Source organism: Nyctibius grandis, chromosome 11 (genome assembly GCF_013368605.1).
Source record: "Nyctibius grandis isolate bNycGra1 chromosome 11, bNycGra1.pri, whole genome shotgun sequence".
Lineage (NCBI taxonomy): Eukaryota > Metazoa > Chordata > Aves > Nyctibiiformes > Nyctibiidae > Nyctibius > Nyctibius grandis.
In genome coordinates, this window is record NC_090668.1 from 2602627 (window position 1) to 2624634 (window position 22008).

Genomic DNA, 22008 nt, shown 5'->3' on the forward strand with positions numbered 1-22008 from the left:
AGCCTTTAGCCGGAGTTGCTCCTTTTGTTTGCCTAATTCTATAATTTACTTCTTTCTTTCTTTCTTTCTTTCTTTCTTTCTTTCTTTCTTTCTTTCTTTCTTTCTTTCGACCTCCGTAATTTCATTAGCCTCAGGAGAACAATCTTTTAATTCTCTCAGGAGAGAAGATGAACCCGTGCAAGCGTATTTCTTGGTGGTAGGGCTCTGCTGCTCTGCAGAAGCAGCAAAGGTGCAGCGAAGGGGGGGGGTGAGAGCAGGAGAAAGCTATGAAAGATTTTCCAGCTCAGACCTTTGCACCAGCCAGGGAAATCCAAAGCTGAAGGTTGAATAGATCGAGGTGATGGTGGAGTGAATGCAGTGATCCTGCAAAGAGAAATTCAGTCTGATTTGCTGCTCTGTCTCTCAAGCTACCTGTGTGCGTCTCTCCTCCGCTGAATGCCCTGAAGAGGGAGACTGTTGTTTTCCCTGGTTTTGGGGGGAGTGTGACTGATATTGGTCAGATAGATTGACACCTCTCATCTTTCTGCTTGCGGAAGTGTCCTCCATGGGGAATAGCTTACAGGAGAGCTAGGCTTGGTCATTGCTTTCTGGTGAAATTGTTTGGCAAACCCCTGTGAATGTAAGTTTGGACTATATATTTTATATATATATATATATCTACATACTCATTTTTCAGCAAAGGAGGTGGGTTCAGAGTGCCAAAGATGCAGGAAAGGCAGATAAGTCTTTTCTAGAAAATGAAATAGGTGACTTTCAGTCCCATCTTTGCTGAAATATCAAAAGGGCTGTGTGCCACGGGTGGGAACCCTCTTAATTCTTTTGCCTCCAAGTCTGATAACACTGAGTTTAGCTCTGAAAATCTCAGCCTTTTCTAAAGGTGCATTTGGTTTTATGTCACTTTCTTGGCATTCACCATGGCCTGAGAACATGTTCTACTCCATGAAGAGGATCAGAGAGAAGTTCACGCATGCAAGCCTGAAAGCTGGCCTGCCTTATTTAACCATGCAACATTTTAGGGTAAAGCTGTGTGGGAGTTGTATGTGCGAAGCACTTTTTGGGACTCAGCCTAAAAGGAGTTCAGAGAGCTCAGCATCTTTCATGATTGGGCCCTGGATGCTGAAGAACAGCTGCTACATGTGATAGTTGGCATCTTCTGTGAAATGGAAGAAGTCATGCTGGCTTCTTTTCTCGCTTTCTCTCTCCCGGGCTTTTAGTTACAGACCTGAGCAGAGCTCAGTATCGCCAGCTTGTCTGAGCCAGTCCGGCTTCGATCTGCTGACCCAACAGAAACCTCAGCTCAGGATCATCTCACTCATCAGACTGGGTCTTTTCTCTCTTTCTGTACTCAATCTAAGCTCTTCCTCATGAGCTTTAATATATTTCCTTCCTCCCTCTATCTCCTTATGCTCCTCTCTCTCTCATTGTCAAAATGGCATTTTCACATGTCCAAGACACAAAATTAAATCCTATCCAAATCGGCTTGATTTTATACCCTGCTCCCCTGTCCTCTCTGCTTGCACTCTCCGGTATAAAATAGCCTTTGAGAAATGCCAAACAAAAAAATGTTAATTTTCACATCCTCACCTTGCTCTGGTACCAGGACTCAGCCTCCGCCCGGCTCCAGTTGGCAATGTCCTTGTACTGTGCTTTGACCTCTGCGATGATGATGTTCACGTCCAGGTTTTGGTTGTTGTCCATGGGTGGGACCACAGAGGTGTTGGAGATCTGTGACTGCATCGGAGACAGCTCCTGTAAGTCAAACAAATTCATTTTCGGTCCCAAATGTTCACCCTTGTGCTTGTCTCAGAGATGATGTATGGTAGAGGGGTAGGAATGGAGGGGAACTGCAGCTCCAAATGTCTCTTTCAGGTTGGTTCGATCCTGTTGGTACCAGGAAAATGGGGAAATAGCAGAACTGGGGAATTTGGGAAGTTCTTACTGCTTCATAGAGGGCTCGCAGGAAGTTAATCTCATCTGTCAGTGCATCCACCTTGGTCCCCAGGTCCACCTTGTTCACGTAGGTGGCATCTGCATCCTGGAACCAACAAGAGGTAGTGAACCAAACCTGGCCTATCTGCAGCCTTGTACAAAGACCAGTTGTCATTTAATACGAACCTTTGGACACAAACCAGAACTGAAAACTTTCTTGACCTCTGTGCCTTTAAACAGAGCCAAGAGTGAACTGGTTTCTTCCCTTCACCTTTTTTTGGGGGAGGGAGGGATGATATCCATAGATCTAAGCAATTTTTGGCATGTCAGAAGCCGCTGGATTTCCCTTTCTTTGCCAGTCCACAGACAGATATTTTGGACAATGCTTGAAATAGTGGAAGTTTCTCATTGTGTCTCCTGCAGTTGGGACCAGGGGAGCTGTGGAGGGTGAGAATGAATACAGAAAGGCTGCAGAAGTGGCAGAGCATCTAGTGGAGTGACTACAAGGTGTGGATGACCCAGGTCTGATCTGGTACCTGGGGGACCAGGGCTCACCTTAATTTTGGATGAGGGGCCTGAAACAAGAGCGAGCTATTGCCAAGGACTGACACACTGGCACAACTGGGTGTTTCTGCTTCAAGGAGGGATGACTACACATTTGCTAAGTGCTTTGCCCAGCTTGGCACTGCTGGATAAAAAGGGTTATTTGCATTCAAATGTGTTTTGCCTTTAAAAAGCGTGTGCTTGCTTTGTTGTTGGTGCCTCACCTTCTTCAGCAACACAAAGTCATTCTCTGCACTCGTGGGCTTGTTGATCTCCTCTTTGTACCTGTTGAGAAGGGGAGATGACCATGCCTTTACAGCTTCTGTGCTGCAACCCACCCCGTCCACCATGGGCGTATGGAAACCCCTCCTCCATGCATTCATTTCAGGGTGCTTGTGGAAAGACCAAAGAGTCTGTTCCAAGAGGCATTTACCACCAGTGCATAGATCTTTGGAGGAAAGAACAGGAATAGCTACCTAACAATGCACATCTGTCCCTGCTACTTCAGAGCATATATTATACATAGCATTTTTAGATATATATATCTCACCGATTATGATAGAAAGACAGCACCCTTGGGCTAGATGGTGGGAGGAGGCCATCTAGAAAAGCTGCAGGCCTTCATTAAAGGCACATTTTATCCTCCCAGAAGTTTCCTCTGTGAATGGGAGCCTTGTACTCTCTAAATTTTCTCAGGCCGGGAGGGCTGGGTGGAGCTGTAGCTGAGCTCATCGCCGCCACACCTGGGTTAGTCAGAAAAGGCATCTCTGACGTCAGCTCCCGCGGTGGCTTTGGGAGAGCCGGGGATGGCCAGGGAGGAGGGAGGACGGTGGCCTGGGCAAGGAGAGCCAAGGTCTGGATCAGCAGCAGCGTGCAGTCACACTTTTGGGAAGGGATAAAAACCAGCAATAGCCATGGACTGATGCCCAGCTCAAATGAAGTGATTAAATGGGGGAGATGAAAGACAGTAGTTCAAAGGAAGGAGTCCGTGCAACTAATAAAGCGTTAGCCTTTCATGAACCTTTCATGGGAGATTTCTTCGCATCAGGAATATCCAACCCTTAAAATAATTTCCATTAAGTAAAGTCCTAGCCTGTATATAGATCTGTGGATCTCTAAGCTCTTAGCCACATAGAAGAGGAAAACTAATTTGGCATATGTTTAATTTCTAATTGCCCTGTGGATTATTATTTGAGTCAGAAGAGTAAAGCATTAGGAAAGATAATTTGGGATCCAAAAAGTTTAAAATAAATAAAGGTAAGAAGAAGAAATTCCTAGGAAATGGGGACAGAAGCAGTGACGTCCTTTTGTAGGTGTAGGCGTTGTTGTCACAATGTGAGATGATGGTCCCTGGCCAGCAACGTGTAATTGATGTAATTGAGGTTTTGCCCAAAGATTCCCTGATCTGGAGCCAGAAGGAATATTTGCCACTTTATGTCAGATGTAGGCAGAGTACTAAAGTCTGAACCACTTCTATGATGTGACCTTTGCTCGTCAAAGGATTTCGTGACTGATGTCATGACGCACCCGAGGGTCTTTTCTGAGCTGAGCTACCTCTGTCACTGCTTTTCTGCTGCAGACTGTGCTAATGTTAGACATTGCTTTTCAAAATTTAAAATTGCTTTCACCATGGACCTGTGAGGAGAAAAGAAGGACACACTCTGACCCAGTTAATCAACAGCATTATTGTGCTTACGGCTGGGATTCATCTCAATTGAGCTACCTGAAACTTGGCTATTTTGGCTAAGCTCTGTTCTTTGGGGTTTCTTCTGTAGCTGACGGAGAAAGATATTTATCTCCAGAATGTCGTTTGTCCCATCCTAAAATGACATAAGGAAACAGAGTCATAGAATCATAGTATTGTTTTGGTTGGAAAGGACCTTTAAGATCATCGAGTCCAACCGTTAACCTAACACTACCAAATCTGGATGGCTCATTCGGAGCAGACTCTGAGATCCTAAATGGCCAAACTGACACAGGACAGATTTTTTTTCTGTTAAACATTTCTTTTCTGAAGGCACAGAGAACCATGAAAAAGAAGTTTCAAAGTAGACTGTGGATGATGATTTCTCTTCCCCGAGGCAGTCCTTTCTGTTCCGATGCTACTTTTGGACTAGAGGCACTGTTGGTAAAGGTGGCAGAAGGTGTCAGACACATGATCTCCCAAGAAAGGGAGAGCAGAGGGTTTTTGGCAGGATGCGAGTGTCCTTGTTCTGAATTGCAGCCTGCACCTAGCTCTCATCTCTTGTTTTTCTGGTTCCAGATTGACAGCTCAAGCCTCCTTACTTATTCATGCCCATTACGCAGTGTATCCCTCGTGGGCACGGTAGCAGACGCTAACACTTGGATGTTTTTCCAAAGTGCAAAGAGTGGATGAGAGAGGGAACACCTCCTAACAGCCTAAAGAGTTAATGAGCTGAGCTGAAACCCTCGCCCAAGATTTCAGTGACTTTCCATGGGGTCAAAGCTAAATCCTGACTTTCAGAAGTGCTAAAACTATCTAATACATCAATATTAAGGACATATTTTTTTTTAAAAAAAAACAGAAAAAAACTAAATAAAAACAAAGAAGAACACTTAAGCACAAACTTAAAATTAATCTTTCTGTTTAGACAGTTTTTCTTTCCTGGAAAGGAACCCACATCGGTAAGAAATGTGAGTGTTCAGTGTTCAGGTTTTATCCTGCTTCATATTAAAATGACTACACAGGAGCTGAAACCATTTGGAAAGCTTAAGATTCTGGACAGGCTGAGCTTTTGAGAAGCTGCTCCTGAACTCCTGTGGATGTCTGACTATCTGAGCCTTTAAAAAAGTTCATCTGTCCCTGCAAAAAAAAAGTGCATATGCCACACAACAGGCAGAGTGCTGCTGCTGACATTTATAGAGCAGCTAAAGCGAGGGGAACCAAGTCACTTTAGTCCTTTCTGAGGTCTCACAATTTTGGGGTTGCCTTGGGTCTTTTAACTCATCCAGGAAGAAGACAGAGTGAAGAAAAACTGGGCAGGTTTTTGTGTGTGCGTTGCTTACCTGATCTTGAAGTCTTCAACAGCATCCTGCATAACCTTCAGATCTGAGCTGAGCCACAGCCTATCCCCTCCTAGAGCCTCGAGCTGTCTCCTGGTGTTGATGTATTCGTCAAACATAGGTTCAAGGTTATTTTTACAATTTTTCGGTCTTTCAAGAGGCTCCATTTGGTCTCCATTTAACAAGAGGCTCCATTTGGCTCCAGTTAACAGGCAGAGCAGCAGAAGCGGCACTGAAAGTCTTAGTGAGTCCTCCTAACCTAATGCAAACTGACTTCTGTGCAATCGTTTGCTGGTGCCGAGAGCAGAGGACAATGAGGTGAAATGGCAGATGAGTGGAAATCTTTGGGAGCTGGGATCAGGAGTCCCTTCTGCCTTTTATCCTTTTGGAGCACTGGGCTTGTCCACAAAGGACCTCAGCTCGGCTGAAGGAGCTAATCGGTTGGTATGCTGGCACGTGGCCACCCTTCCCAACCCGTTAATCACCAGACTCGCTAACACAGTGGGCTGCCAACCTTCAGGCTCATAAAACTAACCAAATTTTCTAATCTGTTTTTTTCAGAGCAGGGATTACTGGTGAGAAAAAAAAAATTACATCTGAAAGTTCCCTTTGGGCTTGCTCTTGGTTAATGGTGTCAGTGCCCATTTAGTTTAAAGCTGATGAGACTGAAGTTGCCATGAGAGGGAATCTAGAGGTGTTGAAAATGCCAATCATCTGACGTGCTTTGCTGAAGAAAAAACTGACTTTGCTCCCCGATTGCCACCTGTCTTGGGGTAGGAGCGACCTGTCCTGATCTAGGGAAGAAGTTAGATGTCTTGGTCTGCACTCTTCATCTTTGCAGGCAGCGCTTCATCTGCACAGAGGATCTTCTGGTAAAGATGGTTATTTTGGAGGCACCTGTGCCTTTCTGTTGGCTACAAACGGAGCCTGGATGCTTTTCTTAGCCAAAATGCTGGATGATGAGATAGCTAAAAGTACGTGGTCCCCCAGAGAGAAAACAGCCTGACTTGTGAAAGTCCAGGTCATCATATGCCTGTTTGATGCTGGATGGTGTTTAAATAACAAACCAAATACCAGTTATGCTGGTGTCAGTGGAATATGGTCCAGAGATGCCGGAGAAAGATGGGCAGATGCTGAAGAGGACAAGCCATTTCCTTTCGGGTAGTGTGTTATTGTGCTTAGATCTAGAGGATTAATGAAAAGCTGGGGTTTATTATATCGCCTTCTCTTTAGGCTAGGAGTCAGCATGCGCTTAATGTACGTCACGTTTACTCCTAGTGCTTTAGTCACTTGGCAGGGTTGTGTCAGAGACTGAATCAGCACAATCTGGTATTATTATTATTATATTTATATTATTATTTTTACATATTTTTATTATTATTATTATTTTAGTTTTTTTTTTTTAATATGGGCTTTGGTGCTTTTGTAGTTTGTCTCGTTTCTGCTGTTCAGGAGATCAAGGGGAACTAAACCTTCCTTGCCCTAAGGGTCTTTAACTATCTCAAAGCCTGTCTAGGGACATTATTCTTCCCTAAGAGGGTGAGTTTGGGGGTTTAATGGGTCTTTTCAATTTCTAATTATGGTAATGGCAGTGACGGCATTTTATTAGCCCCTGCAGCTAGTGCATGTACAGAACAGCGTGAGCCCAAATACTTGCTTTCTTGGGAAAAACTAGATTTATATCCCTACATGACTCATCACATAAAACCTTGAAAGATTGCAGGAGTTTGGGCGTGATCAAGGTGGCATGAAACATAGAAGGGTGTTTTTTGTAGTACCTACTAGGAAGAGTAGATATTTTCCCATCCTGTGGAGGATACTGGTGCTGAAAAACTTTGCTCACACAAATGGGAACGGAACATCCAACTGCTCTGTTCCTGTTGGATATAAGAAGTGTCCATGGGGTAGCAGTTGAGTACAGAGGAAGGAAGGGTCTTTACTCTTGTGTGTCTGACTTTTGTTTACCTTCAGCTCTACTCAGCTGTGTCAACCACTCTTTTCCCCAAGGTTCTATAAAGTAATTGGAATTAAAAGGAGGATGCGACAGAATTAATTCCATGTGCCTTTTATTAGACAAACGCTGAGAAATGAGGATTTCAGAGAACAAACAGGGGCATGACATGTTTTATATAAATAAGGACAGACAGCTTTTGCAAGTAACAGGGTAAGGATTGCACGCCATGCAAGAGGAAACTTGGCACACCCTAACTAACAGTGCTGATGTCTGACTTCAATAGCATCTCTTGGTTGAAGAGGTGGTGGAGACATACTTCGTGCTGGAACTGCTTCCACCGACCACGCATGACCCAGCTGTGCCTTGTCCGCTTCCAGAGCTGAAGCCCGTTCCTCCAGCACAGACCCCACCTCCAACACCACTGCTGCCTCCGAAGCTGAGACAGTTTCCACTTCCATATCCTGTTCCTACAGCGCTTCTGGTCATGGCTGCAAGAGGAAAACACCCTCTTTAGAGGCATCCACAAACAGTGGGCTCTGAGTGGCGGGGAGACAAACGTAAAAGTCACAAAACTATCTTTAAAAGTTACTTACAGATATTCACTGCGGCGGTACCTTCTCCGGAGAGCCTGTTAGGGAGCAAAATACGACAGTAAGAATTCAAGGGGAACCCATGAACAGGAGCTGGTTGAAAAGGCAGGAGAATTTCCTTGGAATATTTTTGGTGGATGTTGGAAAGTTTGTGCAAAGGGCTACCATCTTCTCAAACAACTCATCTTCATGGACGATCGCTTGCCTTTAAACAGGATTCAAGTCCTCTGAATGTGGGAAGCCCAGGGATCTCTTGTAAACCTGACAAGGGTCTGAGACTCCATTTTACATCTGGAAATTGGGATATAAAATTGCACCCACCTGCACTCCTCGCCCTCCAGCAGCTTCCTGTATGTCGCGATCTCGATGTCCAGGGCCAGCTTGACGTTCATGAGCTCCTGGTACTCACGGAGCTGCCGGGCAAGGTCTGTCTTGGCCTTCTGCAGGGCTGTCTCCAGCTCGGCCAGTTTTGCCCTGGCATCCTTGACGGCCATCTCCCCGCGTTGCTCAGCATCTGCAATGGCTGTCTGCAAACTGGCGCACTGGGGAAGAAAACCAGTGTTTGCATTCCTGATCTAGAGCATAGACCAGTACCCTGAGGTCGTGATGCCTGGTCTAAATGCAGAAGAGGCTGGGTTAACATCTATAGGTGTGATCTTAATGATCATTGAATTGATCCATGTTCTGAGCCAGGTCACGACCTGGATTTAATCTAACTCCACACCTCTTTACTTCTCCTTAGATTTACTAATATTGTGTTAAGTTACCCTTAGTGATGTTATTGCACTGAGAGAAATGCTGTCATATTCATTCCTGATCCAGCAGAACTCACTGAGATGCGTTTATTTTTATTCCCTAGAGTTGGCTGGACAACCAACAGGTTAGACCACAACAAGAGTTAAGTCTTACATGTTTACGCTGCCCTTTACCTGTTTGTTCACGCTGTCGATTTCAGACCGCAGCCGCTGGACGTGGCGGTTGAGCTCGGAGATCTCCTGCTTGGTGTTACGGAGGTCATCCCCGTGCCTGCCTGCTGTAGCCTGCAGCTCTTCGTACTGTCACGGAGAGAGGAACAAGTCAAGGTAAAATAAATCGATTTTAGAGCCAAGCAGAGTGTGGGTGTTTGCACTTAGAAGTATGCTTCTGTTCTCAATCCTAAATTAGCACTTCCAAACTTCATGGGATTATTAAATCTGAAGATAGATTATAAAAATTATTAAGAAATTATAAAAATTATTCTAAAAGTGGGACCCAACTCCCAATGGGGATTTGATGGAGGGAGTGTGGTTTTTCCCATTGCAGAAGCCTTCCTAGACACTCACCCTGGACTGGTACCAAGACTCAGCCTCTGCCCGGCTCCGGTTGGCGATGTCCTCGTACTGCGCTTTGACCTCTGCAATGATGCTGTCCATGTCCAGGCTGCGGTTGTTGTCCATGGTCAGGATAACAGAGGTGTCAGAGATCTGGGTCTGCATCTGAGACAGTTCCTGCAAAAGCAGCGGGTATTTCGGTGAGTCGCAGATGTGAGACATGGATTTTGCTGAGAGAGGGAGGAAACCCCCGAAGTTAGAGGGTAAACTTGGGTGGACAAAGTGATTTTTCCAAGACACTTTCAGGCAGGATTAAGACAGCAGGTGAAATGGAAAAAGCATTGAATTATTTGGTGCAACAGAGTGGAAAATAATCAGTCCTGAGCCTCTGATGTGGGAAAGAAAGACAAGGACATTGGAAACTGGGAGAGGGATGTAAATGCTGATGCTTACGGCTTCATAGAGGGCTCTGAGGAAATCTATCTCCTCCATAAGGGAGTCCAGCCTGGCTTGCAGCTCTGTCTTGTTCATGAAGGCAGCGTCCACCTCCTAGAAGAGGAAACAAAACACAAAAATGAAGTGGTTTTCGGAGAAGCAGAGCAAAAGCTGGAGAATGTATTTCTTGCTATGCTCGTGCAGGGCTGGGAGGCACAGTGTGCGTGCACCCACCTTCTTCAGGATCACAAATTCGTTCTCGACAGCTGTGTGCTTGTTGATCTCCTCTTCGTATCTGCAGGTTGGAAATGGAGGGTTGGTCTAGGCTTGTACAAAAGTTATTTCATATTTTCAGGACCAGCCTCTTATTTTTGTTGTATGTACAGTTTTGTACCTTGGTCTCTTAGCCCTATAATTTTCTGCCTGTGACTTTCAGCCATGGGGAAGTGAGGCTAAATAAGTCTCACATTAAACTTAACTAGGGCCTTACTCAGGAGATTATATCAGCACAAAGGCCTTCTTTCCTTGTTTGATCGCCCAGAGCTGGCATCTGTCACAGCCCACCCTGCTCTCCAGGCAGACCACAAATGGATAGACTTACTTGTTCTTGAAGTCCTCAGCAAGGCTTCGCACCTTGTTCAGCTCCCCTCCCAAGTTCTCCCTGTCTGTCAGCAAGCTATCCAGCTGTCTCCTGAGGTTGTTGATGTAGGTCTCGAAGAGGGGTTCAATATTGTTTCTGACTGTTTTGTTCCCCTGTTCTTGCAGAAGGGCCCACTTGGTCTCCAAGACCTTGTTTTGTTGTTCAAGGAATCGGACCTGGATAGAGAAAGGAGATGTTTCAGAAACAGTGATTTTAGGATAGTTTTTCCTTAGAGAGGCAAGGTCCCATCCTGCAAGGATTCGCTTGCTGAAAGGTGGGAGCTCTCAGCCCTTGGGGAACAGCTGACAATTTGTACAAGCAAGCAAACATGGCACATCTGATATTAACATTCCTGCTCTCTTTGCAAACTCTGCTTCCTTACATCCTATATCACCATTTTCCCCTCTGTTGGCTGGTCTCATCTCAGCATTAATGCAAGGGATGAATGGTCTCAAAGCTGGAACCCCTCAGGTTTTATTCCCAGGCTACTGATGTTAGAAATGGCAGTACAAGAGCAGCAAAACCGCTGATAAAGATAGAACTTGCCCTTGTTCGTCCTTTCCCACTGAAGAATCAACACAGCATAACCAAGCAATCTTATGTCTCACCTTGTCGATGAAGGAGGCAAATTTATTGTTGAGGGTTTGAATCTGATCCTTCTCATCCTTACGGATACTCTGGATGTTGGGGTCAATCTCCAGATTGAGAGGTTTCAGAAGGCTCTGGTTGACTGAGACTTCATGAATGCCTCCAGCAGGGACAGCAGGGAATCCAGGGCCACCCATGCCACCACCAAACCCAAAGGCACCACCAACTACACCGCCAAAACCACAGGAGATCCCAGTGCCAGCACCAAAACCTGCAGGTCCGTAGAAGCCACTACCCCTTCCAGCCATGGAGATCCTCTTGCATCCACCAAGACTGTAGAGGCTCCTGCTTCCAAAACCTCCAGCGAATCTTCCATACCCAGCAGCGGTACCGCAGCTTCCACCTTGGGATGCAGAACGTGAGCAGAAGCTGATGCTGCTGGCATTTGGGATCAAGGCAGAAGCAGCACTGAAGCCGATTTTGCTCTGGTTCTTTGCAGCGCACTGGCGAGACATGGCAGCTGATGTGAGCAGGGTGAGAGCGGTAGAAAGAATAAAGCAGTGAGGAAGTGGATGAAGGAGGAAGGTGAAGTTGTGCTCCCCCAGGCCGGGACTGGCCCTTTTATACCCTTACTAGCTGGGGATGGGTCTGGTGTGGTGCTCATCTTACTGATTAACTGGGCTCGGCACTCCCAGCAGCAAAGTGAACAGTGAGTTCACCATGAGCACAAGCACCTCTGAAGCGCTCTCAAAGTGCAGATGTTGCATTTTTTTTTGCGACAGTCATGATCTGGCTGTCGAAATATCTGAGAAAACACTAAATACTGCCTGCTCAACTCTTGTTCGCAACCATCCCTTTCCCCCTCCCTCCTTTCACCTCTGCAGGAGATGGTTCCCCATGTTGGGCAAGCTCTCGCTCATCTCTTTTTCATGGATGAATCAACCCCTCTGTTGCGTAAAGGCGCGTTATTTCATGGTGCAGTGGTCCGAGGTCTGAGAAATCTGTTATTGCGGGTCTGTGTTTTCCTGCTGCTGTGGTTTTGAGCAAACCCCAGCGGGGCATCAGCACCTCAGGCCTCGACTTGTCAGAAATTCTGGACTCTTGTTCTCATGCCCAAACAAGAGTAATTTAAACCAGAACTGATACAGAAGAGAGAAAGAGGTGACGGAGGGAAAGCCAGGGTGGTGGTGGGGCGTTAGTGGAAGTCTTGGACCATCAGCTATCAAAAACCAGCTGCGGAGTGGGAAGGAATGGAAGGTAGGTTTATGAATGGTATTTTCAGACCCTTTCTTTCTGCAAAAAGTGTCTACGTTTCATCCTGATTCAGACTGACAACAAATGATGAAATATCAGAATATGACCCGGGAGGAAGTTACTGGTGTCTGTGACGACACAAAACCTGAGTTGGCGATTTCTCAGGGCTTCACCTCCACAGATTTTTGGGCTGTTTCCTGACTCATGGGCCAACCTTGTCTCTACATGGTGTGAAGCCTGTTCCCAGGCTTCCCCCTCTGATATCTCTTACTCACAAGGAAATTCAGTGCTTGGGATCAGGCTTATGACATCGTTCACAGACAACTCCCTCTACTCTTATTCCACATAGCACCCAGGAAAAGGTAAAGAGTGCATTTCTCTGGTGAAAGACACATGCTGCCTTGGCTCGCCCTGTGCATGCTGTGTGGTAGCACTGTACATATGGGCACTTAGAGCAGGCAAGATGCTCGCAAGTCACTTCCAGTCTCTTGTCTGGATGCTCATAACTTTCCTGGGATGGACATGCTTCTCTTGGACCCTGCAGCCCTTTGGGTTTGCCAAGGTATGTCTCTCTTGTGGATGCCCATGCCCAAGCTGAACACCTACTCATCAGAGGAGGTAGCAGCCCACCTGCAAAGTGTTGCTGGAAAGTCGTAGCTTTCCCCAGCCATTAAAAGATGCGTGCAGGCACTGGGGTATGGAGCAGGTGTTTGCAGATACATCTTTCAAGTGTGCGCTTGTGCTTGCCGTTTCACATGTGGAAGCCAGGCAGTCAAATGAGTTTGACCAGAAGGTCCCAGGAGGGTAATTTGCAGATGCCCACCATCTCTTTTTGTCTTTCAGCCATGCTTTTTTTCTCCCTCCTCCCCCTCTTTTCTTCTACTGTTTCCATTACACACCCTGGAATGAAGCTAAAATAACTGTTCTGGGAGTGTTTCAGCTATTGTGCATTACAACAAGCAGCGGTTTTTAAGAGAGGAGTTTCTGTGACTAAGCTACTGACTGTCTGTCCTAAAGAACTCTGTAAAGATGTTATGGGTAGCAATTAGCAATCGGTTCCCTCCACGTGCTGCAAATTCAAGCCCCTGAGTGCAAGCACCATTCATTTCATTATGACTAAGGTTTTAATCTGGGTGGTGCTAGAATTAACTAGGGCTGTCCTCTCCCACTGATATATAAGCCTCAGATCATCCCTACATCTATTTAACTTGTCCAGCAGGGCTGGATGCAGAAGGTGATGTACGTGGTGACCAGAGCTGTGCTCTAAAGCAAGGACAACTGTACATTGGTCATGTATCCAGAGGTGCAAATCTTTGCCAGGGCAGTTTTCTGTATCTCGATTAAAAAGGGATGCCCTGGGAGAACAAATATTCCGGCCCCAGCCTTTGCCATGCTAGAGGAAGGGCTTCATAATCTCTGTGCTATGACCCAGCTGTCGACGCAATGGATGGCATCCGTCTGATGTGCCTGTTGGCTGTGTATATTATACCCTCTTTGGTTAGAGAGTGTGTTTGGGCAGCAGTGAGGAAGACCATTACATAACCTTGCCCACGCTGCTGTTCAGAGGGAGGATATTGCTCCTTCCCAGGGAGCTGCTGTGAGTATTCAGCAGGGACAGGTGGTGGAGCAGGAGTGGAGACCTGCAGCAGACCCGTAACCAAGCCTGCGTGTTTCTGGGAAGGAGATTTCCTTAGGGATACGGAGAGAAACATGTAGAGTTCAGAGCATCCTAGAAAATTATGGGAAACTGCTGGTCTTGAAAGAAAACCCAGATACAGTCTATCATTCAGGCACTGCCAATTCCCCTCTATTTGCCCATCTCGTCAAGTATTTTTCTAAGAGGGCTTATTATTGCCATACATGGGGGTTGGGACTTCTTTTCTAGTCACATCTATTTGTTCAACTCATCTTCCAGTAATGAGATCTGTCACTGTAGCTTTCAGCCAGATGATGCTCTGCTTTCGCTTCTCAATTAATTTCTCCCGATTAGTCAGAACCACATCTAAAATTGCTACACCTCCTCTTGGTTCTTCTCCACCTTCTCAAAACAAGAGCTTGTCTCCAATGTATTCTAGGAATGTGAAGGAACATTGGGTCTTGAAGACTTTCACTTTCCAACAGGTATCCCATTCTTGGATATTTTTTATAGCTATTGGATGAGCGACAACTAGTTCAATGTAGTATGTGAATGCATATGGGCCAGATGCTCCACCTGCTTGTAGTCAAAGGAGAGGAAACATATGAGTACCAAGACCCAGGATAAACACCTAAAACAGCATGGCCAGTGCTCTGAACAGAAAGGGAGTGCTTTTAGCCCACTCATATTTGCACTGCTGGCACCTACGCTTAGGTGAGACAGCTCATGGTAAACGGGGTGTTGAGATGGACTGATATACTTGAACAAGTCGGGTGGTTGCTCTGACTCCCCTGGTAATTAGTTCCCTATTGTTAGAAGTTTATGCAAGTACATCACATGCTTGGCACTGCCCTTTGTACCCCCTGGGAGCCAGGCTGTTGGATGTTGTATTTGCTGGAAGCTGCACACTAAATGAATCGTAGACCTTTTCCCCTGTGCCCGACTCTTGCCTTGGCGTGCCCTGCCTTTAGCTTCCAGGTGTTTCACTTGCACGGTGGGGAGAACATTGAAGTCAACGGCAAACCTCCCTTTGGTTCTGCGCTGTGCCTGTGTGTTTTGGCTGCTGATGGAGAGACTTGGGAAACGCGAATGAGGAGCAAAAATCTGCGCCTTTAACTGGGCAGGGCCCTAGGAAAAGTGCTTGTTATCTGCATTTGCATTTGCTGTTCCATGTCTTTAATTAAAAGGTCCACACAATAGAATAAATTACATATGCATTTTTATTAGACAAACACCAGAAAGTGAAGAGAGACAAACAGTCATGGGACACATTTTATATACAAAATCCGGCCAAAAAAATGCTGAGCTGTAACAAGCAAGCTGCAAATTTAAAACGGTTGGACTCGTGTTCAATAGCAGAGCCCTACACGACGTGTGCTAGACAACACAGCTGAGAGAGAGTTCCTAAAGTGAGGCTCCTGTGCGACAAGACATAGGGTTTAGATGGCCCTCATTCCGTTGACCCCAACAATGCTTTAGTAAAGGACCAGTGTTAAGGTGGTTTTCGGTGAGTGAAGGCATCTGAGGGGAAACTTTTAGCTTCTGTAGCTTCTTCTGGTGGAGGAGGTCGAGACAAACTTCACGCTGGAGCTGCTGCCACCTCCGAGGGTGGTGCTGCTAACCCCGGGACCACTTCCACAGCTGAAGCTGTTCCCCATATTGCAGATTCCCCCTCCCATGCTGAGGTTGCTTGCTCCTCCGTATCCCGTTCCCACAGTTGTTCTGGTCACGGCTGTAAGAAGGAGAATGAAAAGCTTTCAGTCTTTCTGGGCATTGGCTTCGTGGTGCATAGACACGCTAGTGCTCAAATCAGGTAACTGGGTATATTTTAGACACTTACAGATATTTACTGGGACACCATCTCCAGCCAGCCTGTTAGGGGACAGAACACAGCAAGGTAAGAGGATAAGAAGTCTGTTGATAGTGAGGGGGAAAAAATAGGGTACATTTCCTAGAGACCTTTGGGGAGAAAAATAAAAACTTGGCATAATTCGGGGATGCTTCCCACAATGTTATTTCCATTAGCTAGAACTATCTCTGCTCCCCCATCCCCTAATGCCCTGTTGAGCATTTCTGAAATGCTGAGCATCTCCAGTGCTCGCACTGCTTTGCTCGTCCAACATCAGGACTAGAAGGGTTGTGTTTCCCACCCACCTGCACTCCTCGCCCTCCAGCAGCTTCCTGTAGGTAGCGATCTCGATGTCCAGGGCCAACTTGACGTTCATGAGCTCCTGGTACTCACGGAGCTGCCGGGCCAGGTCTGCCTTGGCCTGTTGCAGAGCATCTTCCAGCTCAGCCAGTTTGGCTTTGGCATCCTTGAGAGCCAGCTCCCCACGTTCTTCAGCATCTGCGATGGCCGCTTTCAGATTTGCACACTATGGAAGAGAAATCCCCAGTCTAATTCCCCATACAAGACCTAGACTTGTTCTTTGTCTACCCTAAAATCACAAGGTCTTATTCCAGCACCATCAGCTTCACCTGTTTTAGTGACAGTTCTGTTTTTTTGTGAGAAAAAGGGTCAAACCGAGCAAAACTTGCCTAGGTTGCCTCTGATGTTTTCCTTCCTCTCCCTTGCAAGTCAGGGAGTAAATTGGTTAAAAGTGTGGGGTTTGCTGCTTTTTACCTGTTTCTTCACACTGTCGATTTCAGACCGCAGCCGCTGGACGTGGCGGTTGAGCTCGGAGATCTCCTGCTTGGTGTTACGGAGGTCGTCCCCGTGCCTGCCTGCTGTAGCCTGCAGCTCTTCGTACTGTCATGGAGAGAGGAACAATCACCCAAGGTAAAATTCATTGTTTTTGGAGTAACCCAGGTGCATGAAAGCATGGGTCCCTGCTCGATCCCAGACTAGCAGCTGGAGTGCTGCTATACAAGATGCAATATTTGAGAAGGCTTTCTTGGAAGAGTCGATCTTTATCTGTTCAAGATAAGACATGAAGATAACAGCACAGAAACCCCCAGTTTCTTCACCTTGGTTTGGTACCAGGACTCTGCTTCAGCCCGGCTTCTGTTGGCGATGTCCTCATACTGCGCTTTGACCTCTGAGATGATGCTGTCCAGGTCCAGGTTTCGGTTGTTGTCCATAGTGAGAACGACAGAGGTGTCGGAGATCTGTGTCTGCATCTGAGACAGCTCCTGCAAAGTGCACAGGGGATTAGGTGAGCTAATTCACTTGAGAGATGCCTTTTCATCCTTTCAGATGAGCATGCAGACCTGGGAGAGGCTACAGATTGTTATCTAGACAGCTAAGACGGTTGGTGCAACTCTAAAGAGGTAAAGGATTTAGCATCTCCTGGGGGAAGAAATTACAAGCTTTCTGAGGAAAGGAGGGAGGGAAGCTCTTAACTGAGGGTTGAAATGTCTTGGGAGGTGGTTGTACTCACTGCTTCATAGAGGGCTCTCAGGAAATTAATTTCTTCAACCAGTGCGTCTACCTTGGCTTGTAGTTCTACCTTGTTCATATAGGCAGCATCGACATCCTGGAGGATGAGAGATTTAGGTAATGTGTTTTAAACTCTTATGATCAAGTCAGGAACACGCATATCTCTGCAATAACAGTCCGGGGAAGAAGCCATTAAAAAAGCTTTTGGAATGTGAATAAATGGATTTGTGAATGAACAGGAGATTAGAACTCTACAAATAGTCATCGGATGGTATTCCGTCATTTGCTCTCACCTTCTTGAGTGTCACAAATTCATTCTCTGCAACTGTACGCCTGTTGATTTCATCTTCATACCTAATGGAGGGAGGCAGAAGGAGCATTTGTTTAGGCAAGTAACAGACGGAGGTGATTTTAGTTTGCTGGAATGAACTTCCTTAAAAGCATTTTGCATACAATGTTCCTTTCTCCTACAGAGCATCTGAATAAGAGACCATCAGCATGTTCTGAGGCTAAACTAGTTAAAACAAGTACATAAAAAAAATTTTAAAGAATCTATTCCTCTTTTCCTATTTCTGGCCATTAGTCATACTCCTTCTGCCTGTCTTAAGCAAATTAAGCATGCTGTCCTGAAACTCTCAGACCTACCATGTAATTTTTTTTTTCTCCGTAGGTAATTTAGTTAATAAGTCTTTGATCATATTCTAAATTATTCCCTAAATGTTTTTGTATTTGGATCTGTTACTCCTTTACCGTTTATCTTGAGAAAATGTCACAGCCTTCACTGTTGGGAATTCCTGTGTCCCAGACTCTCCTGGATCCCCCAATTGGCTTAAGGATGTCGAATGGAGAAAGACTGCACCTACCTAGGTAAGTAGACCGCTAGCTCAATAGACTTACTTCTTTTTGAAATCCTCAACCAGGTATTGTGTGTTGACAAGCTCTCCTTCCAGCCTTCCTTTGTCGCTCAGCAAGCTGTTCAGCTGCATCCTGAGGTTGTTGATGTAAGTCTCAAAAAGTGGCTCCACGTTGTTCCTAACTGTTTTCATCCCCTGCTCCTGAAGCAGGCTCCACTTGGTTTCCAGCACTTTATTTTGTTGCTCAAGGAATCGGACCTGCAAGCAGAAATATCCTGAAGATGTTTTGAAAGAACAGAGATTCTGGAGAGCTTTCCTTGCAAATGGGGAATCTCAGTTCTAGCTGAGGTGGTGAAGTACTCTTTCCAGCTGGTTTTCATAGCCAAATTCTCATCTGGTAGAAGTTGGAATTTGCTATTTGACTGCAGGAACCCTGCTCAGTATTGCAAATAAACTCTGGAATGATTAGTGATTTTCATGCACCATGCTTCCCCTTCAGTGCTTTGCTAAATCAGGACATTTTGTGGGAAGAGTGCATGCAAAATCAGATAAGGAGCAAAACAGGGTTTGCGCTCTTATTAAGAAAACAATAGTAAAGTGCCATTTCTCCTTCCCTTCAGTATAGCTCCCCCACCCCACAAAAGCTCCAAAATAATGTAGCATTTTCCTTGAAATGAAAGAGGAGCTGCTCAACCAGAGCAGAAATCAAGCAGATGCTCTTGTGCATCTAATACAGTTAACAAGGAAATGAAGCAGACAGACAGTCTCGGATCAGATTTTGCTATTTTGAACTAACAGTCCAGACATGCTGGTACTGTTGCAGTGATAGCTTTAAATGCCTTTGAGGAAATTCAAGCAATGAGAAGCTTACTCCTCCCTAGTGCCAATTCATGCGATTCCTTTCTTGGCCATTTTAGATGAGTTGCTTGCATCTCACTTTAACCACCTAAAAAACTGTTATCAAGGTTCCTATAATGCTCAATGGAGAGAGCCCAACATCTCCAGAAGGATGAGATTGTCTTCTAGAGCTTTCTTTCTCCACTGCCTATGAGATGTCAAGCAGCAAATGAGGAGGACCTCAAACACTGGGTGATTAATTCATAGCAACCACTATGTAGCAGGTAACGTTCCCTGGAGTTTCTGGGGACTGGGCATCTTCCAGTCTCATTCTTCACTTATATTCCTTCTTGATCACCTTATGTGCTCATAAAACAGCTAAGAAAAGAGTCCCCATCAAAAAAATCAGGACAAGATATTTAGGGAAGCTCATGTCTCACCTTGTCAATGAAGGAGGCAAATTTGTTGTTGAGGGTTTTGATTTGTTCCTTCTCCTCCTTTCGGATCCTTTGGATGTTGGGGTCAATCTCCAAGTTGAGAGGCTTCAGAAGGCTCTGGTTGATGGAGACTTCGTGGATGCCCCCAGCTGGGAATCCAGGGCCACCCATGCCACCACCAAGCGCGCTGTATCCATAGCCAAGGTTAGCTGGCATGCCAAAGCCACCACCGTACACGCTACCAGCGCCACCACCAAAACCTGCAGATCCGTAGAAGCTACCACCCCTTCCAGCCACAGAGATCCTTTTGCATCCACCAACATTGTAGAGGCTTCTGCTTCCAAAGCCACCACCAACCCTAGCAAACCCACTACCAGCATTGCAGCTTCCGACCCGGGTGACGGAGCGTGAACTGAAGCTGGTGCGGCAGGTGTTTGGGACGATGGCCGAAGCAGCGCTGAAGCCACTTCTTCCCCTCTGAATCCTCACGGTGGACTGGCGAGACATTGCTGGCTTTAGGATTGGGATGGATGCTACGGCAAGAATAAAGGAGCAAAGGTGCTGGCCTGGAGCAAGGAGTAGGAGGGAAAGGAGAAAGATGAACCTGTGCTCTCCACGGGCTCAGGAGAGCCCTTTTATGCATTTATGAGACTGGGATGGGTTTGATGAGGTGGATCATCTTTCTGATTAATTAGGCTTGGCATGTCCAACAGCATTCTGGAGAGTGAACTCACCCCGCACACACGCCCTTCTGAATTAATATAGCCAGGTTCTGAGCAACAATGGTATTGTTTGGGAATAACTGTCGCCTTCTGCCGTCTTTGTAGACAGCCAGACTCTTCGCCATATCAAAGCGTTTGAAAGTTGCGATGAGTCACTTTGGGCACGGGGAGGAAAAGCCCGTTCAAAATACCTGTCACTCAACACCTCTCTCATTTGAAAACTTCATCCCTCGGGATTGCTTTCGCCCCTTTTCTGTTCACAAGCAGGGTGTTGAAAAGTTACAGTCCGTTGTGTTTGAGGAAAGGGATCTGTGTCAGGCAGAGCAGTGTTTTACAGCAAGCCCTGCAGTGAATTGTTTTATCCTGGGTTTTTGTGGCAGGTACTGCATGGTCCCCTCTATGCCACCACAATGTATCTGCAAAAATAATTTTGCTTCCATCCCTATGTAGGCTCAGCTCCCTGAGCTGATCTCTTCTGTAAATCCTGCTTCTGCAGACTTATTCTTCTGTCACTAACAAAAATACAGGAATGAAAATGAAATGTTTTGACAAGGTCTTTTGTTCGTGTCTGGATTTTGACAGCTGCTGTTGAGCTCTGTCGCAAATAGTTGTGCTAGTACCTCGGCTTTGAAGATTTGGACTTTGGTATTTTAGCAGGAGGGAAACAAACAAACCAAAAAAATAAAAAAAAAAAAAAAAGAAAGAAAAAGGGGAGGAAAGCTTGTGGGAATGGGAACTGCTTTGAATCCACTGGCTCTATGGAAATGGAGTGCTCCGGGGCTGTTCCCAACTCACAGTTTATAAACACGACGTAGTTTCCCAACGATTTAATCAGCTCTTTCAGCACTGCACATCTGAAAGTGTGATCCTGCCTGATTGAATCCACTAGGAAAGTGCTCTACAGGATTCCCTCTGCCCAGATCTGGACACAGTAAGACATCCTGGCTCTTGCCTTTCTCAGCCGCAGGTACCAACGCAGCCCTTTGCTTTGCATTTAGCATTGCAGGCAGTTTGAGTAACAGGTCAAACAGAAAAATGTGAAAAATAATTCATTTTGAGGGATGGCAAGTGTTTCTGGCCCTCATTGCGTTTCGGGTTGTTCAGGAAAAGGTGATTCATATATAATTTATTTATACAAGAAGGTGAACTTGCAAACACAACCCCCCCGAAGAGCTTCCTCTCATGTTGTCTGCGAGTCCGAGAAGCTGCTGGCTGTGGTACAGGGATAACGTAACACTGAGGAATCACCATGGTGGAGGAGTGTTGTGCTTCGATCTGCCCCTGTCTTGCAAGGTAGCCAAAGGAAACTCCCAGAAATACTTCGTGTCCCCCTTGTTTCCCCAGCTACTTTCAGATGCGTTGCATTTGCAATTGAGTTTTTAAATGCAGGGGGGGAATAAATAGCAATTATTAGTTTATTTTGCTGTCTATTACAAGACTGAGCTTTTATTGTAAGGAAGGGCTTAATCCTGCAATTTTTGCCCAGCGGGGCTGTCTCGTTGAGCCTGACTGTCCGCACATTCTCACCCATGGGAACTGAAAGTAAGTGGATTGCAGCCAACAGGTCTGCATCCAAGGGCTTTGCCCACCAATTGACAGATGCCACGACTTGCATGAGATTGACTTCCCCACCATAGCGTGCTTGGTTCGTATGAGATGCAAGCCCCGGAGAGCAAGATATTCAAAGGCAGGTGCAAGTTGCCAGCCTTCTTAAACACCTGTGTCTCCTTTGGGAATTGCTGTCTGGGGTGCTGTCCATCTCACATAACAGTGGAGATCACCAGCAAATGGCAGATCCTCCTATCCTAAGGACGATGGATGGAGAAGGCCCTGAAGATGGCTTTCCACCTCCACCAACACTACGTGGGTAGACCAA

General features: G+C 46.0%; 2 protein-coding genes across 2 annotated transcripts; both read right to left on the reverse strand.

Annotated features, from left to right (window-relative positions):
- Positions 1 to 7726: 7726 nt before the first annotated feature.
- On the reverse strand, positions 7727 to 11528 carry LOC137669038 (keratin, type II cytoskeletal 5-like). The gene is made up of 9 exons (XM_068410907.1): positions 11034 to 11528; positions 10387 to 10601; positions 10020 to 10080; positions 9804 to 9899; positions 9363 to 9527; positions 8970 to 9095; positions 8362 to 8582; positions 8044 to 8078; positions 7727 to 7938 (listed from the first exon to the last, which is right to left on the reverse strand). Exons 1-9 carry the CDS (start codon positions 11526 to 11528, stop codon positions 7727 to 7729), a joined length of 1626 nt encoding a protein of 541 aa, XP_068267008.1.
- Positions 11529 to 15438: 3910 nt separating this feature from the next.
- LOC137669040 (keratin, type II cytoskeletal 6A-like) lies at positions 15439 to 19917 on the reverse strand. Its single transcript, XM_068410908.1, has 9 exons — positions 19414 to 19917; positions 18180 to 18394; positions 17576 to 17636; positions 17284 to 17379; positions 16871 to 17035; positions 16527 to 16652; positions 16058 to 16278; positions 15744 to 15775; positions 15439 to 15635 (listed from the first exon to the last, which is right to left on the reverse strand). Exons 1-9 carry the CDS (start codon positions 19915 to 19917, stop codon positions 15439 to 15441), a joined length of 1617 nt encoding a protein of 538 aa, XP_068267009.1.
- Positions 19918 to 22008: the final 2091 nt, after the last annotated feature.

What these genes read in the sequence shown, in the direction of transcription:
- LOC137669038 (XM_068410907.1), bottom strand. Translation starts at nt 11,528, where the DNA reads ATGTCTCGCCAGTGCGCTGCAAAGAACCAGAGCAAAATCGGCTTCAGT. An exon ending in GCTGAGGACTTCAAGAACAA is followed by an intron (nt 10,081 to 10,386) that starts GTAAGTCTATCC and finishes TCCAACCTGCAG; the next exon opens with ATACGAAGAGGAGATCAACA. An exon ending in AGTCTTGGTACCAGTCCAGG is followed by an intron (nt 9,096 to 9,362) that starts GTGAGTGTCTAG and finishes TCTCCGTGACAG; the next exon opens with TACGAAGAGCTGCAGGCTAC.
- LOC137669040 (XM_068410908.1), bottom strand. Translation starts at nt 19,917, where the DNA reads ATGTCTCGCCAGTCCACCGTGAGGATTCAGAGGGGAAGAAGTGGCTTC. An exon ending in TTGCCTCCTTCATTGACAAG is followed by an intron (nt 18,395 to 19,413) that starts GTGAGACATGAG and finishes TTCTGCTTGCAG; the next exon opens with GTCCGATTCCTTGAGCAACA. An exon ending in CTGGAGGGCGAGGAGTGCAG is followed by an intron (nt 15,776 to 16,057) that starts GTGGGTGGGAAA and finishes GTCCCCTAACAG; the next exon opens with GCTGGCTGGAGATGGTGTCC.